We start from the raw sequence: 14,488 nt of genomic DNA, 5'->3' as shown, positions 1-14,488 counted from the left end.
TAGCTAGCATTTATATAGTGCTTTGAGGATTGCAAAACACTTTACAAATATTTCATTTGATCCTCACAACAACCCACAGAGCTAGGTCCTATTATTAGCCCCATTTTATGGAGGAAATTGAGGCAGAAAGAGGTTAAATTCGGAAACTCACTTAACCCTAATCTCTCTGCTGACCTCCAGTCTCACATCTTGAACTATCTCTCAGACATCTTGAACTAAATGTCCAGAAGACATCTTAAATTCAAATGTCCAAAATGTAACTCCTTGTCTTTTCCTCTAGACACTCCCCCTCTGCTACCTTTCCTCTTACTGCAGAGGGCAATGCTCTCCTCCAAACCCCTAAGGTTCACAACCTAGGGGCCATCCTGTCTTCCTCACAATTTCTCACCATTCCTCATTTCCAACTTGTTTCCAAGGCTTATAGATTTTACCTTTCCAACATCTCCTGAATACACCCCATTCTCTCATCTGCCCTGCCATTATTCTGGTGCAGGCTCCCATGACATGGGCCACTGCAATAGCCTGCTGGTGGGTCTGCCCGCCTCAAGTCTCTCCTCCCTCGGTTCCATCCTCTGCTCAGCCACCAAAGTGATTTTCCTAAAGTGGGGGTCTATCCATGTCACCCTCCTAATCAGTAAACTCCCAATTCCTTCCTATTGCCTGAAGGATCAAATACAAAATCCTCAGTTTGACATTAAAAGACTGTTAGTACTTAACCCCTTCCTACTTTTCCAGTCTTCCTACACCTTAGTCCCTGCCATGTACCCCAATCCAGTGACACTGGCCTCCTGACTGTTCCAAGAACAAGACACTTCATCTCTCAGCTCCAGGCTTTTCTCTGGCTAGCCACCATACCTGAATGTTCTCCCTCCTCCTCCCCACCTACTACCCTCTCTGGCTTCCTTTAAGTCTCAGCCAAAATCCCATCTTTCATAGGAAGCCTCTTCCAGGTCCTCTTAACTCTAATGCCTTCCTTCTGTTAATTATTCACTACTTATCCCATATACATCTCATTTGTATGCTTTCATACTCTTCTCCCTCATTAGATCATGATCTCCTTGAGGGCATGGACTGTATTTTATATCCCCAGTTCTTTGTACAGTGCCTGGCACATAGAAAGCACTTAATAAATACTGATTGATTGAAACTGGGCAGATAGAGATTAAGTGATGTATGGAGTCTTCCAGCTAGTAAGTCTTTGGGACTGTGTTTGAACTCAGGTTTTCCTGACTACACATCCATCCCTGTATTATTAACTGCTCCTTTATTTCACTCCTCCCTCACTTGTAGAACCCAGTATGGTGGGAGACTCTCTTCCACAAAAGGTACTTGCTTGTGGTATTTCTAATTTGGAACTAGAGCCTATCTACACTATTTGTATTACAGATTTTGATTGTGTCACCTGTCAAACCTTGACTGTCCACGTTGATCTTATATGGTAGTCTCCCACCCCAGGAACCACTCTAGTTTCCATTCTCTTCACCTTTCATAAATCTATTATTTCTTTGTTAAAATGTGGTGACACAGGCACCATCTTATAAGGGTAGAGGGATGATAGTTTTATAAAATGGGAGGAGGATGTTTTCTGGCTTACACTATTCTTTTCGATGATGTCCTGTATTTTGTTGGCATTTTTTTTTGTTTTACTGTAGCAATATATGGTACTGACATCCTCAGAGGACAAACCACGTGGTCTTAGTCCCAGATCTCTTTCTTGGGTTTTCACCGGTAGCTCACAGTTTCCCATTCAAACATTCCCTTCTTACTCACTCACTGATTCTAGAAGCCTTTCAAAGTAATGCAGCGTCATATGGGAAGCCCAGGAACCAGAGATGGCTCATGAAGAAGTAGCTGAAGGGTCTTTGGGCTCTGCTTGACTCATTTCATTAGGTCCCTTCTGATTAGCTGTCATCCTCCAGGAGCATGAACAAGGTTGTCCTTTGGAATTACATGAATGTGAAGTACTTTGGTCCTTTCCTCAGAAGGCTTATTCCTTTGTGGTCAAGGTTTTCTTTTTGGAGACACAATTTTAACTCCTGCAGTTGAGAGTCACAACTCCTTCAAATCATGAAGAGGAGGATAGCTTTCCAAGTTATGGACAACTATAATTCAAACTAAATATTGCAATTTCACCAACACTATCTGCCCCTCTCCCGCCTTCCTCTCACCCCCCCCCCCACCAAATGCCATCTTTAAAAACTGGAGCCAAGGGACATCTAGGTGGTGCAGTGAATAGAGCACTGGCCCTGGAGTCAGGAGGACCTGAGTTCAAATCAAGCCTCAGATACTTCATACACACACACACACACACACACAAACTAGCCATGTGACCTTAGGCAACTCACTTAACCCCAGTTGCCCTAAAAAAATAAAAAAAATAAAAAAAAAACTGGAGCCATGAATCTCATGCACAGTTGCTTTTTGAGGAGAAATGCATTCCTGTCTTTGGTGTATATTTGAAAACAGTCCACATCATCCATATTGGGGTTTGTGTACAGATGTATAACATCACAATAATTATTCCCTCATGCCTGTTGATGCTTCAGATTCTATTCAAGGCCAAAAATTTGGACTCCGAACCCAAAACCCACGTAGTGAGAGGGAACCACACACAGTCCGTTCTCCTGGCAGGCTTGCGGAAATACGTGCTCTATGAACTCCAGGTGCTGGCATTCACACGCATTGGAAATGGAGTCCCGAGCTCTCCTCCCATTTTAGAGCGAACGAAGGATGATGGTGAGTTTATGATTTGCACCTTTGCTTTCCCTGTTCATTTTCCAGGTTTTCCTTTCTAATCAAAACAGTTTAGATTTTTGTCGTTTTCAACTTAATTTTCAAACTATTTTTTTTCCCGTTGATGAAAACAAAACAAAGTTGTTTTTCAGTCACAGAGCATTTATATGGCCAATTTCAGCCTGGAGTGAATTTTTACAGCCTAATTATGAACCAATGTAGAATTTCAATCATAACTCTGCAATAGACAGTGCTGTAGTAAGGAGCAGTAAATGCTGGCTTGGGTTGGGACTATAAAAGATATAAAACTGGCATTCTATCTGCTGTCTATACAAATCCAGAAGAAAAAAAAAAATCTGTTATTGACCTGTATGCTCAATCCTCATGGTGCTTCTTCCAGTTCTCACTGTTTGCATTACCAGAGATAATTAGAAGTTCCCATATACAGTTTGATGTGTTTGAAGGGCTTGGAGAAGTCCCCAGATTCCTGTATTAGCAGTACTGAATAACAAATACGTCCTGACTGCTTTGTTTTTATGGAAGTTTAAATCATCAGTAAATATGTTTTTTCCGCTTTGCAGATGTCAAACACTTAAAGGTTAGCTCCTTTACATTTTCATTATTAAGTAGAGTATAATGAATATGTCAAGGGAAAAAATTATTGATCCTAATAAAAAAAAATCCACCTTGGGAATCAAAAGCGCCTAACAGAAATGAAATAACTGTAAATTTCCTTAAGCAACTTTATTGAAGTAATTAAGTTAGCTGCAAACATGTTTGAACTGCTGAGTGAAAGCTCTGTTTTCTCCACCTTAGACTGAGAGATTGAGGCTACTGGGCTTTGCCCAGATAAAGAGGACAATAATCCTTAATTGTTTTGTTCCTTTTTCCTATAAGTCAGGAGCTCGGGGTATGTGGGGCCACTTTGTAAGAAGGAAAATGGGGGCAAGATTCTTGTTGTAAAACTCAGTAGGGAAAGAGCATCTTTTGAATGCCATGAACCAACAGGAGATAGGGAAAATGTTAAAATTATTCAAGTAGGAGTCAATTATAGTTGTTTCCTCCTAAAGTACACATTGGCAAATGACACAGGTTGTTCTCTCTCCACACTCCCAACATAAACATGTTGTGTCTCCCTCTCTATTCAAATTTAATTAAAAATATCAACCAGAATGATAACACAGGTGGGATTTATGCTACAGGCCAATTTCAGTGCCTACGCATTTTCAAATTTGTACCAACTTGTGAACCTAAGACAGAAGATTTGACTGCCAGTTGTCTCTGTTAATGTGCTTGTGGCCTCATTTGTGTACTTATTATGCTCAAACACAGGTGTTCATAATGCATATGCAAAGTCAGTAAGGCTGGTCTAAGAGTAAACTTGGGGGGGAGGAGAAAGGGACATAAATACCCATCGCTGGTTGAAGGGACTGAAACAAACTTATTTCATTTAATGCAGCTAGATCCATGGGCCTTCTTTCCTACTAAGTAATCAGGTATTGAGTTACAGGAAGGAAATTTGATGATGGAATCATTCTTACACAGGTCACACAACTTATTTGCCTAATCATTCATGTAAATATATCTCACAAGGACTCTGACATCCTAGATCCTTGGTGCCCTTGTACCACACAAAAGAACTGAGATAGCCATCTGTGTCTAGTCAGCTCTCAATTAGCATGGATAATTGAAAATCACAGATGATATTTTTTAAAAAATCATTTCAAAAGAGAATTTCAACCTCTTCCACAAGGTCTTTTAACTAGAAACGCAAACATGGAGCCAGATTAAATGACCTGATGTTTTTCCTTCCCCTTTCCTACATGTCCACTAGTATAGATTGGAGGTCTACCCCATTTACGGGACTGTCAGGAAATATTAAATATGTTAAAGGGCATCAAGCAGAAGAGCTTAAGAAGAGAAGGAAGGAACCTGGATAATCTGTAATATTGAAAATCAGCCCCTGCGACGTCAAGCCCTGACAACATGATCCTAATGACTTTGCTTTCGATGTGCTTTTAATTTTCAGAGTCCTTAATGATTGTGAAGCAGGTCCCAGTGGTGTTTGTGTGCATTTCTCTGTGTATATATTGTACCCTCTCCCGCTGCCCAGTACCATGGGAACTCTGGCAGAGAAAGGACTTTTTCATAATTTTGTCCCTCACATCTTCTGTTCCTGCTATAGTATCTGGCAAACCAAAGGAGCTCAACGAATGCTTATTGAATTTAATTGAATCTTCATTTTTTCAAATAAGCTGAATGAGGTACAGACTGCATGGTGATTAGCCAAAGATACTGTAGCAAATTGGTATCTAAATTTAAATTATTCAATTCTTCCGTTTTGCATGTGTATCAATGAATCATCAATCAATAAACATTTAAGTGTCCATTGTGCTGTGCTGGGGATCCAAAAGGAGGCAAAAGACAGTCCTTGCCCTCAAGGAGTTTACCGTCTAATGGGGAAACAACATGCAAACAAATACATATAGAATAGTAGGAAATAATTACCAGAGGGTAGACGCTAGAATTAAGAGGGGTTGGAAAGTGCTTCCTATAAAAGATGGAATTTTAGTTGGGACTTAAAGAAATCCAGAAAAGGCAGTAGGCAGGGAGGAGGAGAAAGAGCATTCCAGCCATGGGAGACGGCCAGACAAGAGCCTGGGGCTGAGAGATGGAATGACTTTCTGTAGAAGGTGGGATTTTTATGTGTGTATTTATATATTGTGACTGATATAGCAATTTAGCAAAGCTTTCTGTTTACTACTCATTCTATAAGTAATTGTATTAAAAACATTTATTAAATATATACTGTATATAATAGGCAAAGGAGGTGCCGAGTTAGGTAAGACGCAATGTCTGTCCTTATGGAGCTCACATTTAATGGGGAAGTATGATCCCTCCACAGATTTCTAGAATGCATAATATGAGTATATCTATCAACATACCATACCCTGTGCGAGACACTGCATTTCTTTGGTGCTCTAAGGATTAGGTTCTGCCATTTCAAATACATGCAAGGTAAAATGAGGAAATTCTTCAGGCTCATATAGAGTAGTCCCAAGTTACAGGTTACTCCCTTTATAGTCTAACTGTATTCCAAAAGCATGTTTTTGCAAGTCAGTTGTTTCTAATTTGGAATATATTTTCCTGTAGAAACAGTTTCTTGCACCCTGGCTAGCTGACCAGGCCAGCCCACAGAAGTCTTTCTGCCCTATAATGTTTCTGAAAGATGCTGTTAGGTGCATAAGATCTGACTCATTGAAATGTCGGTTTATTTTCTTCAGCTCCAGGTCCACCTGTGAGACTTGTGTTTCCTGAAGTGAGGCTGACCTCCGTGAGGATTGTGTGGCAACCACCAGAGGAACCGAATGGGATTATTCTGGGTAAGAGAGGGGGCCGTGATTGAGTAATTTCTAGTCATAGACAAATGTATGGAGAAGCAGGGCTTGAGGAAGACTGAGAAAACCCACTGAGTACCTCCATTTGTTAGGTGAAATCTAAGAACTAAAAATCACAGCTGCAGCTATCTAGCTCTGCCTCCCATCCTTTTGTGGGATACGCTCGAAGTTTTCTCTGAAATCGCTTTCATTTTGTGGGCCCTCTAGGGCCTGTTTTCCTCCATGTATTCATTGTTCTCTACCCCACACCATTGGTACTACTGTCTGAAATTAACTTGCCATTCAGCTTTGAACTCAGCATACAGTTGGGACCAGGATTTGATAAGCAACTTGCTCATTTCTGACAGAAGATTTATACTCGGTCTTGCTCCCCTGGTCTCAGCACCATCTGTGACCTGCCAGGAAGTACAGTACTTGTGCATTATCTTTTCGGGATCTTTCTTAAGAGAATACTCTGTTGGAGCCCAGTGGATTTATTTGCTTTGGGCTTTCCATCCAGGGAGGCAGTTTACGATGAGCCCTAAAGCTTCCCCTCCCTAGAGATGGCTGCTTATATTAAAAATTAATAGTCCCTACTTGAAGACAAAACTTGTACTTGTCACGTTTCTATAAATACTGTATGAAAAGACTGTGATACTCATTTTATTCTGATATTGTCCCTTCCCTTCTAATCCCTAGAGTTATGGAGTCTTGGTTGCTGGTTTTTTTGGGGGAAGAATAAAAATTATAGAATGTCTGAGTTGGGTGACCTGTTGAATTGCAGGTTCCTGCTATTGGAATCCTAATCATTGGTTCTAGGAGTGGTTTGTTTAGGTGTTCATTGCCCTCAGAGCCTCCAGATAATTCATCTGGCAGAGAGGCAACAGGGAAATCACCAAATGGGGTCACTAAACATATGAGTGCAGTGTGACCTATTCCCCCGAGTTTCTTCAAATAGGTAGCTCTTTGCAATGTTTCACATGCTCACAGAGAACTTCCCTGCAGCCAGAGAAACCCTGCTTTGCTCTCACCCCTTCCTCCTGCTGCTGTTCTTAACCCAGAAGGGCCTACAGGAAAGGTTGCCAGTTATGATGGAGAACAATTAGGCACTGAGGCTCAGTGGAAAGAGTGATGAACTCCCGATCACAGGAATGAATTCAAATTCCAGTTCTGCCAATGACTAGCTGTGGGACCATGGGCAAATCATTCCCAGGGTGGGGAGCCTGAGGCCTTGAGGCCACATGTAATCCTCTAGGTCCTCAGGTACAGCCCTTTGACTGAATCCAAACTTCACAGAACAAATCCCCTCAATAAAAGGGTTTGTTCTTTAAAACTTGAACTCAGTCAAAAGGTTGAACCCTAGGACCTAGAAAGCCACATGTTACCTTGAGACTGCAAGTTCCTCACTCCTGTTTTAATCTCTCTGGGCCTCAGTCTCCTCATCTATAAAATGAAGGGGTTAAATTAGAAGACAGCTGAAGTCCTTCCCAGCTCCAGAGCTATGATCTTATGACTACCAAAATTCTATGCTCTGCATGAATTCACAGCTGAAACTATATTGTAGACTTAGGAATGATCCCCACTCCCTTTTCCTTTGGCTCATCCTTCCTCATACAAGGACATTGTCTTTTCTTCCACTGGCTATTTATTTCAAGGTGACAAGTGGTCTTACAAATCCCAGCAGGCAATTGTCCATAGATTATCTTTTATAAACTTCAACCTATGATTTTATCAGGATAGGATCTCCCTCTAGGAAAATTCTTCCATTTGTGGAGATCAACCACTCTTCTACATAGTTTTAGAGGCTCACTTGGGGCACTGAAAGAATTTAAATGCTTAGAATATATGACCGGAAATCATGATCAAATTAACAAATGTTTACTGAGTACTTGCAATGCCTTGTGTCGTGTGCCAGGTGATATGAGGGATACAAAATTAATAAAGTACACTGCATGCCCTCAAAGGCTGTATAGTCTAATTTGGACAAGAAAAGCTAAATGGTAATACAGCTTTTCACCAATCTACCGTTCTTCAAGTCCCACAGCTTATGTAAAACCATCCCTAAGCACTCAAGCCTGAAATCCTCAATCTTTGTGCTTAGCTCCCCCTTCAGCAATGATAGTCTGTACAATTCAGAGGACAATTAATCATGGCAAGCCTCATAACATCTCTTTGATTCTCATCTTGAATGATTATTTAAAGATCGAAGTATTATTATATAAAATTTCACATATTTATGTATTATCCCTGCAATTAAGCCAGAAGCCCTTCCAGTGCAGGGACTCAATATTTTTCATCATTAACCTCTGTAACATTCCCAATGCATTACACAGAGTGGGATCACACATTCTGAGCTAGAAGGGACCTTTGAGGTCATCTAGTCAAACCTTCTTGTTCTGTAAACAGGGAAACTGAGACTCAGAAGATGGGTTTTTTCCCAAGATACTATAGTTGGTAAGAGGCAAGAGTCAAATCCAGCTTCTCTGATTCTAAATCTAATTCCTTCTCTACTGCTCCATGTTGACAGTCAACTTGGAAATTATTTGTTGATTTGATTTGATTGGTTCATCCAGTTGAAGGAACAGAGGACCTGTGTATGGGATTAATGGAAGGTAAGACTGGTCATAGCCAGGCTGCAGGAGACTTTGAATGCCTGATGAAGGCATTTGGGCTTTATCCTATAAGCCTTGTGGATCTCCAGTAGGATTCTGAACCCAAAATGTATGTGATAAGAGGGAACCACACATGGGCAGTGCTTCTGGGAGGCTTGGCAGGACACACCATATAAATTCCAGGGGCTGCCTTTGAACACCATAGAGGCCTGCACACAAAAAGGCAAAAGAGAGCACAAGAAGCAAAAAGGAGAACAGTGTTTAAATGTCTTCAGCTTTCTAGCTTGTCCCCACAGACCATGACAAAACAGGCAAAAAATAAATTAGCACCATAGTTATTTTCCCCACAGAAGACAGCACACATCTGAATTACTTTTATAGTAATGGCATTTAGTCATAATTGTAATAAACATTTCCTAGGTATTGTAGCTAGCATACAAAATTGGAAAGTGCTGGTAGAAATATATAAAAACAATTTCAAAAGGTGCAAGACAGTCATACATGGAGAAAAGAAAACATAAAAGCAAGACTAGCTTTAGCTCCAGAGATCTTCAATCAATGTTCCTGCTCTTATAGCTTGGCCTTCTGAGTCTACAAGCACCTTGGCAGCTAGTATTTTTGTAATCTATATCAAAACATGCTCTCGCATTTCAAAAAGAGATTAACAGCATGAAACACACCAGCAGGAGCCTACAGGGAGTACCACTTGCTTATTTGTTTAAATATTTTACTATGAAGAGCTTTTAGCATTTAGAGCCTTCCTTTGGGGAATGCAGTAGTAACCACTGGAATATGACTGTCTCCTCCCCACACTCACCAACCCACTACACATGCTTAACTGCTATTAAACTAAAGTGATGCATTACTAGAAGTCTGTGTTCATCCAAGCTTCTAAGTGTATTCCCTGACTAGGCCAGTCAGGTTCTGCACCCTTCCATTCCCTAGTTAGCATTCCTTCTGGCCTCCCTGTGTCTAACATTTACCTGGAGCTTATTACAAAAGTGTGTACGAGAACTCCTCTGAGAATGAAGAACTAAATTGAATGTAATCCTTGTTTGCAAATTCATATTTCGATCCAATGTTGCCTTTGCATGTCCCAGCTCTCAAATGGATAAGCTATAAAATCAACAAACCACACAGCCACTGTGCTTGACAGTCTTGAGGGTCCTAATATCATTCAGCTTTTTGTAGGTGCTCTAACCAATTAATAATTGTTTGTCTTTTGGGTGCATCACAGCCCCAACAAGCCGGTGCTGTTGGCTTTTTCTGGTGACGAGGTCGGCAGCTGTGTTAGTATGCACCGTGGAAGGCAATCTTCTGACTTCTTTGCTTTGGGCAATCGAATGGTGGTGTTACAATGACCTCACATTTAACAGGCAGCTTAAACTGCCGCCTTTTGTTTATTCAGAAAGCGCAAGACGTATGAAATTGCTTGCAGCCGTGCAAAACATATTTTAGAAGATTCTAATGCCAGGATAAATACAACTTTTACACAATGAACTACAGCTCTCCTGGAATGACTACCAGTACATTGTTGCAATGTCTGTCTGTAGTTAAGGGCTGGTGGATCAGAAGGAACAAAGATGCTTGAAATGACCCCCCCCCCAAAAAAAAATCTCCTTTCTGGTTGCTCATTCAGACTCCCACTCTAATGCAAAATCTTTTGTCAATAAATTATTCTTGCTACCTCTTACTAACTCTATTGTCTCCTGGACTAGCATCAGATTTCTACCTTTAGGGGAAAAAATGTTCATTGTCCTAAATCATGGTATGGTTCTTCTTTGTCTCTGGTTTTCTTTGATTCTTTCTGTTTCCTCAACCTGTAAGCTGTTTTCAGAAATCTGTCAAGCCTTCCTTTGCATCATATTTTTCATACTTTGTGTCTCTAATCCTTACCATTTGGCTTTTTTCTCACTTTTTACTCTTAGTGCATTTATTATCATAAGTCACTCATAACCTTAAAAATGTGCTTTTTCCCTTCCATGTTTTACTCGTGCTATTGATTTGGCTCATTCATCTTCACTTAACACATAACGCATTTTCCCTGACCTTGTCTGACTAAAATTCAATGTACTGATATTTCTGATTTCACTTTAACCATAATTACATAACTAGGTCTTTTTCAAGGATATAGATAGATAGATAGATAGATAGATAGATAGATAGATAGATAGATAGATAGATAGATAGACAGACATAGACATAGACATAGATATAGATATGTGTGTATGTATATATTTTATCCTAAACACTATCACTAGCCATTACTCACAGCAACGACAAGAACCACTCTTGGACTGCATCATTTTTTTCCTATTTATACAAGGGAAAAGGCTTTCTTATACCTTTTATTGATTGTAGGACTTTCCTTTGGGAATGTCAGTGCAATTTGGAGGTATTAATTCTCCTGGTCTATAGCATTACAGTTAAGTGGGAGTCAGATGATATTATCCTCATGTTAGGATTGAGGAAAGGGAGAGACTTGACAAAGACTAAGGCTTGTGCCCAAAGTCACTCAGTCCTGGTCCTGGTGTCAATAACAGATCATTCATTCAACAAAAGTGCACTAAAATAATGTTGTTTATGAGACACTGTGTCAGATATTGTTGTGACTCAAATATAAAAAATATAGATCTCATAGGGAGATATAAAAAAATCATGAAACAAGGAGAGTTTGATGATAATAACTGATATTTACATACACTTTAAAACATCTTAAATATCCTTTCTTATCTGAGCCTCATAGCTTTCCAACAAGGCAGGTTGCTAAGAATATTGCTATCCTGGTTTGCCGATGAGGAGTTTGAGGATCAGGCAGTTTAGGTAACTTGCCTAAGGTCACCCAGCTGATTATGTCAGAGGTGGGATTTAAACCTGTCTTCCTGAATCCAAGTCTCATACTCTAGTCTCTATATTATGTTACTTCTCCATTAGTTTAAAAAATAAGGATTGAGCATAAATGGTAAGAGTAATTTGAAGAGGAGGAAATATCCTTCAGCTGAGGGATTAGGGAAGGCTTCATAGGGAAGCGGCACCTGAGTTAGTCCTTACAGAAAGAGAGTGGCTCAAACAAATGAAACAAAAGGAAGGGTTGTCTATTCCAAGTATGGGTGTGAGCCCACAATGTGAGCAAAGTTTGTGGAAATGGTAGAGGCTAAGATTAGAGTAGAATATGGAAAGGAGTCCAGTTTGACTAGACTTATATATAGACTACATGAAGGTGGTATATTATGTGAAGACTCTGAAAAGGTAAATTGAATCCAGATTGAGGCCTTGAATGCCAGGATTGGGGTTTCCATTTTGTTGAGTGGGTAATGGGGAGTGACAGAAGGTTTTTGAAAATAGAAATGACATAGGCACTGGAAGTCTTGAGGAGGGAGATGGGAAGTGGGATGGTTAATGTGTTGTTGGATTTATTTTAGAAAAGGATGCCTATTTAGGCACATGCTGGACTAAGTGATATCTGAGGTCCTTTCCAGCCCCTAATTCTTTGATTCTGAATGACCAGAGTCATGCATTAATGAGACTGTACAGACAATAATGTGGAAGGATGAACCAGAGAGGGATAAAATGTAGGCAAGAAGGCCAAGAGGCTTTTTAGAGAGAAGTCTACATAGGAAGCTTGGGTAAGAAGTGGTGAGGGAAGGGGAGTTGCAATGGGGGGTAAATGTCAGAAAAATATACGAGAGATAATCTGGGGAAAATTCAATAGGACTTGGAAACTAATTTGATGTATTAGATGAGGGAGCAATAGAAGTCAATAATGACTCCAAGCTTTTAAGCCTAAGTAACTGGCAAGATGGTGGGGCCATGGAGAGAAATTGGGAAGTTAGGGAAGGGAGCTGTTTTTTTAGGGAAGATCTGTTCAGTTTTGAATATGGGATCCTAAAGTCTATGGGATCTAAGGTATAGATCATAAAGTACAGATTTTCCATTTAAGTCACTTCAATAAAATAGTTTTTAGTCACCCAGCAGGTATAAGGTATTGTGCTTCATTCCGTGGACAAAAAGACAAGAATGAACTAAACCTGCCCCCCAAAGAACTTAGTCTATTTTATGTTCAAAGATGGAGAAAATGAGGGATGGAGAAATGTACCTAGATTTTTGCCACAATTTTCCTTTTCTCCCGAACATCATAAACTCTCATGTATCCTATAACCTACGTATCAGAACTCCACTCTGTATTCTCCTTTCCCCGAAGAGGTGGCCCTTCTTCTTACCAAGACCAACCCAACTATTTGGACTCTTGATGTACTCACTCAGTCTTCTAAGATTATGCATTCCAGATCATTTCTTTCCCACCCCCTGCACTGCCCCCCCATCTTCAGTCTCTCAGTCCTTTTCTACTACCACAGACTTACTTAGGTCTTCCCCATCCTTTAAAAACAACAACAACAAATCCCTTCAATTTCACCTTTTTGTTGTTGTTCAATGACTCTTCATGACCCCATTTGAGTTTTACTGGAGTGGTTTGCCATTTCCTTCTCCAGCTCATTATACAGATGAAGAGACTGAGGCAAACAGTTAAATGAAGCCCAGGGTCACACAGCTACTAAGTATCTGAGATTGGATTTTAACTCAGGAAGATGAGTCCTCCTGACTTCAGGCCTGGCACTCCATCCACTATTCCCCTGTGCTACCTAACCACCCTCTAACTTGACTTACAATCCATTTAAACTATAGATAGATGATAGATAGATAGATAGATAGATAGATAGATAGATAGATAGATAGATAGATAGATAGATAGATAGATAAATAGAGATATATACATATACATACATATATGTATATTTCCTCTCTATTACTGTCAATTCCTGGAGTCATCAACACTTGCTGTCTGCTTCATTACCTTCTTCCTAAAAAGAAATAATAATAATATTTAACAATGCTCCCACAATGATCCTGTTATCTCACCACCATGAGTACTACCTCCAATAGTCATAGGTTCATGGTCCCCTGCGGGATTCTGGAATGATGAGTGGGAGGTAGTAGCCTCAGGTGCAATTGGGGAGGCATTGAATAAAAATAAGGGTTAACCTAACCTAACCCCAGGGGAATGCAGACTAGATTTTTTTGAAAAGGGGGTGGTAGTCCCAATAAGCTTGGGAACCTCTGGATCATAATTCACCATCTCCTCCTGTGCAGCTCTTAGTTGTTGCTTTCCACACATCATCTATAAAGAACCCATCTGCCCTCCCAGAAGGCCTTCCTCCATATTTCTTGACATTGTGTAGACAGCACCTGGGCTGTCATTCTTTACTCTCACGAGACCTGCCCCACTTACTTTTCTGATCATTTATTTCTCTGATGATATCATTTATAGTGGTTCTTCTGCAGCTCACCCCCACCCACTGTGCAGCTCTTCCTCTCCCTTTGTGTATTGTATGACTTTGATTCTTCAGAAGTTCTGGTATTCCAAGACTCTTAGCCATTATAGGATCACCAGAAGAATATGAGTGTTAAAAAGATAGACCTTTGTCACAGGGAGAAACCTGGGCTCATTCAAAGTACAACACCGCTTCCCTAATGCAATCTAGCCTACTACCTTCTTCCTTCTCAGCCCAGCTCATTATTAATAACAACTGACATTTACATAGCACCTTAAGGCCCAAAAACTGCTTTACTTTTATTATCTATTTGATGCCCCCCCCAAAAAAACAACAAACAAACCTCTGTGAGATTCATCCTCTAAGTATTATTATCCCCATTTTGCAGATAGGAAAACTGAGGCTGGGGTGTGTGTGTGTGTGTGTGTGTGTGTGT

The 14,488-nt window shown here is 40.3% G+C and overlaps 1 protein-coding gene across 1 annotated transcript in view; it reads left to right on the top strand.

Annotated features, from left to right (window-relative positions):
- Positions 1-14,488, top strand: part of SDK1 (sidekick cell adhesion molecule 1) — a 1,154,843-nt gene that overhangs the window by 966,056 nt on the left and 174,299 nt on the right. Inside the window, exons 30-31 of the mRNA XM_069084769.1 lie at positions 2,547-2,736; positions 6,018-6,116. Of these exons, the coding sequence (XP_068940870.1) occupies positions 2,547-2,736; positions 6,018-6,116 (289 nt within the window). The remainder of the gene's footprint in view (positions 1-2,546; positions 2,737-6,017; positions 6,117-14,488) is intronic.

The sequence above is a fragment of the Petaurus breviceps genome, unplaced genomic scaffold, assembly GCF_028583685.1.
Source record: "Petaurus breviceps papuanus isolate PSGF00001 unplaced genomic scaffold, PetGlider_PUasm1.0 175, whole genome shotgun sequence".
NCBI lineage: Eukaryota > Metazoa > Chordata > Mammalia > Diprotodontia > Petauridae > Petaurus > Petaurus breviceps.
The sequence above is the reverse complement of the archived record's forward strand: the minus strand, read 5'-3'. Positions and strand labels throughout refer to the sequence as shown.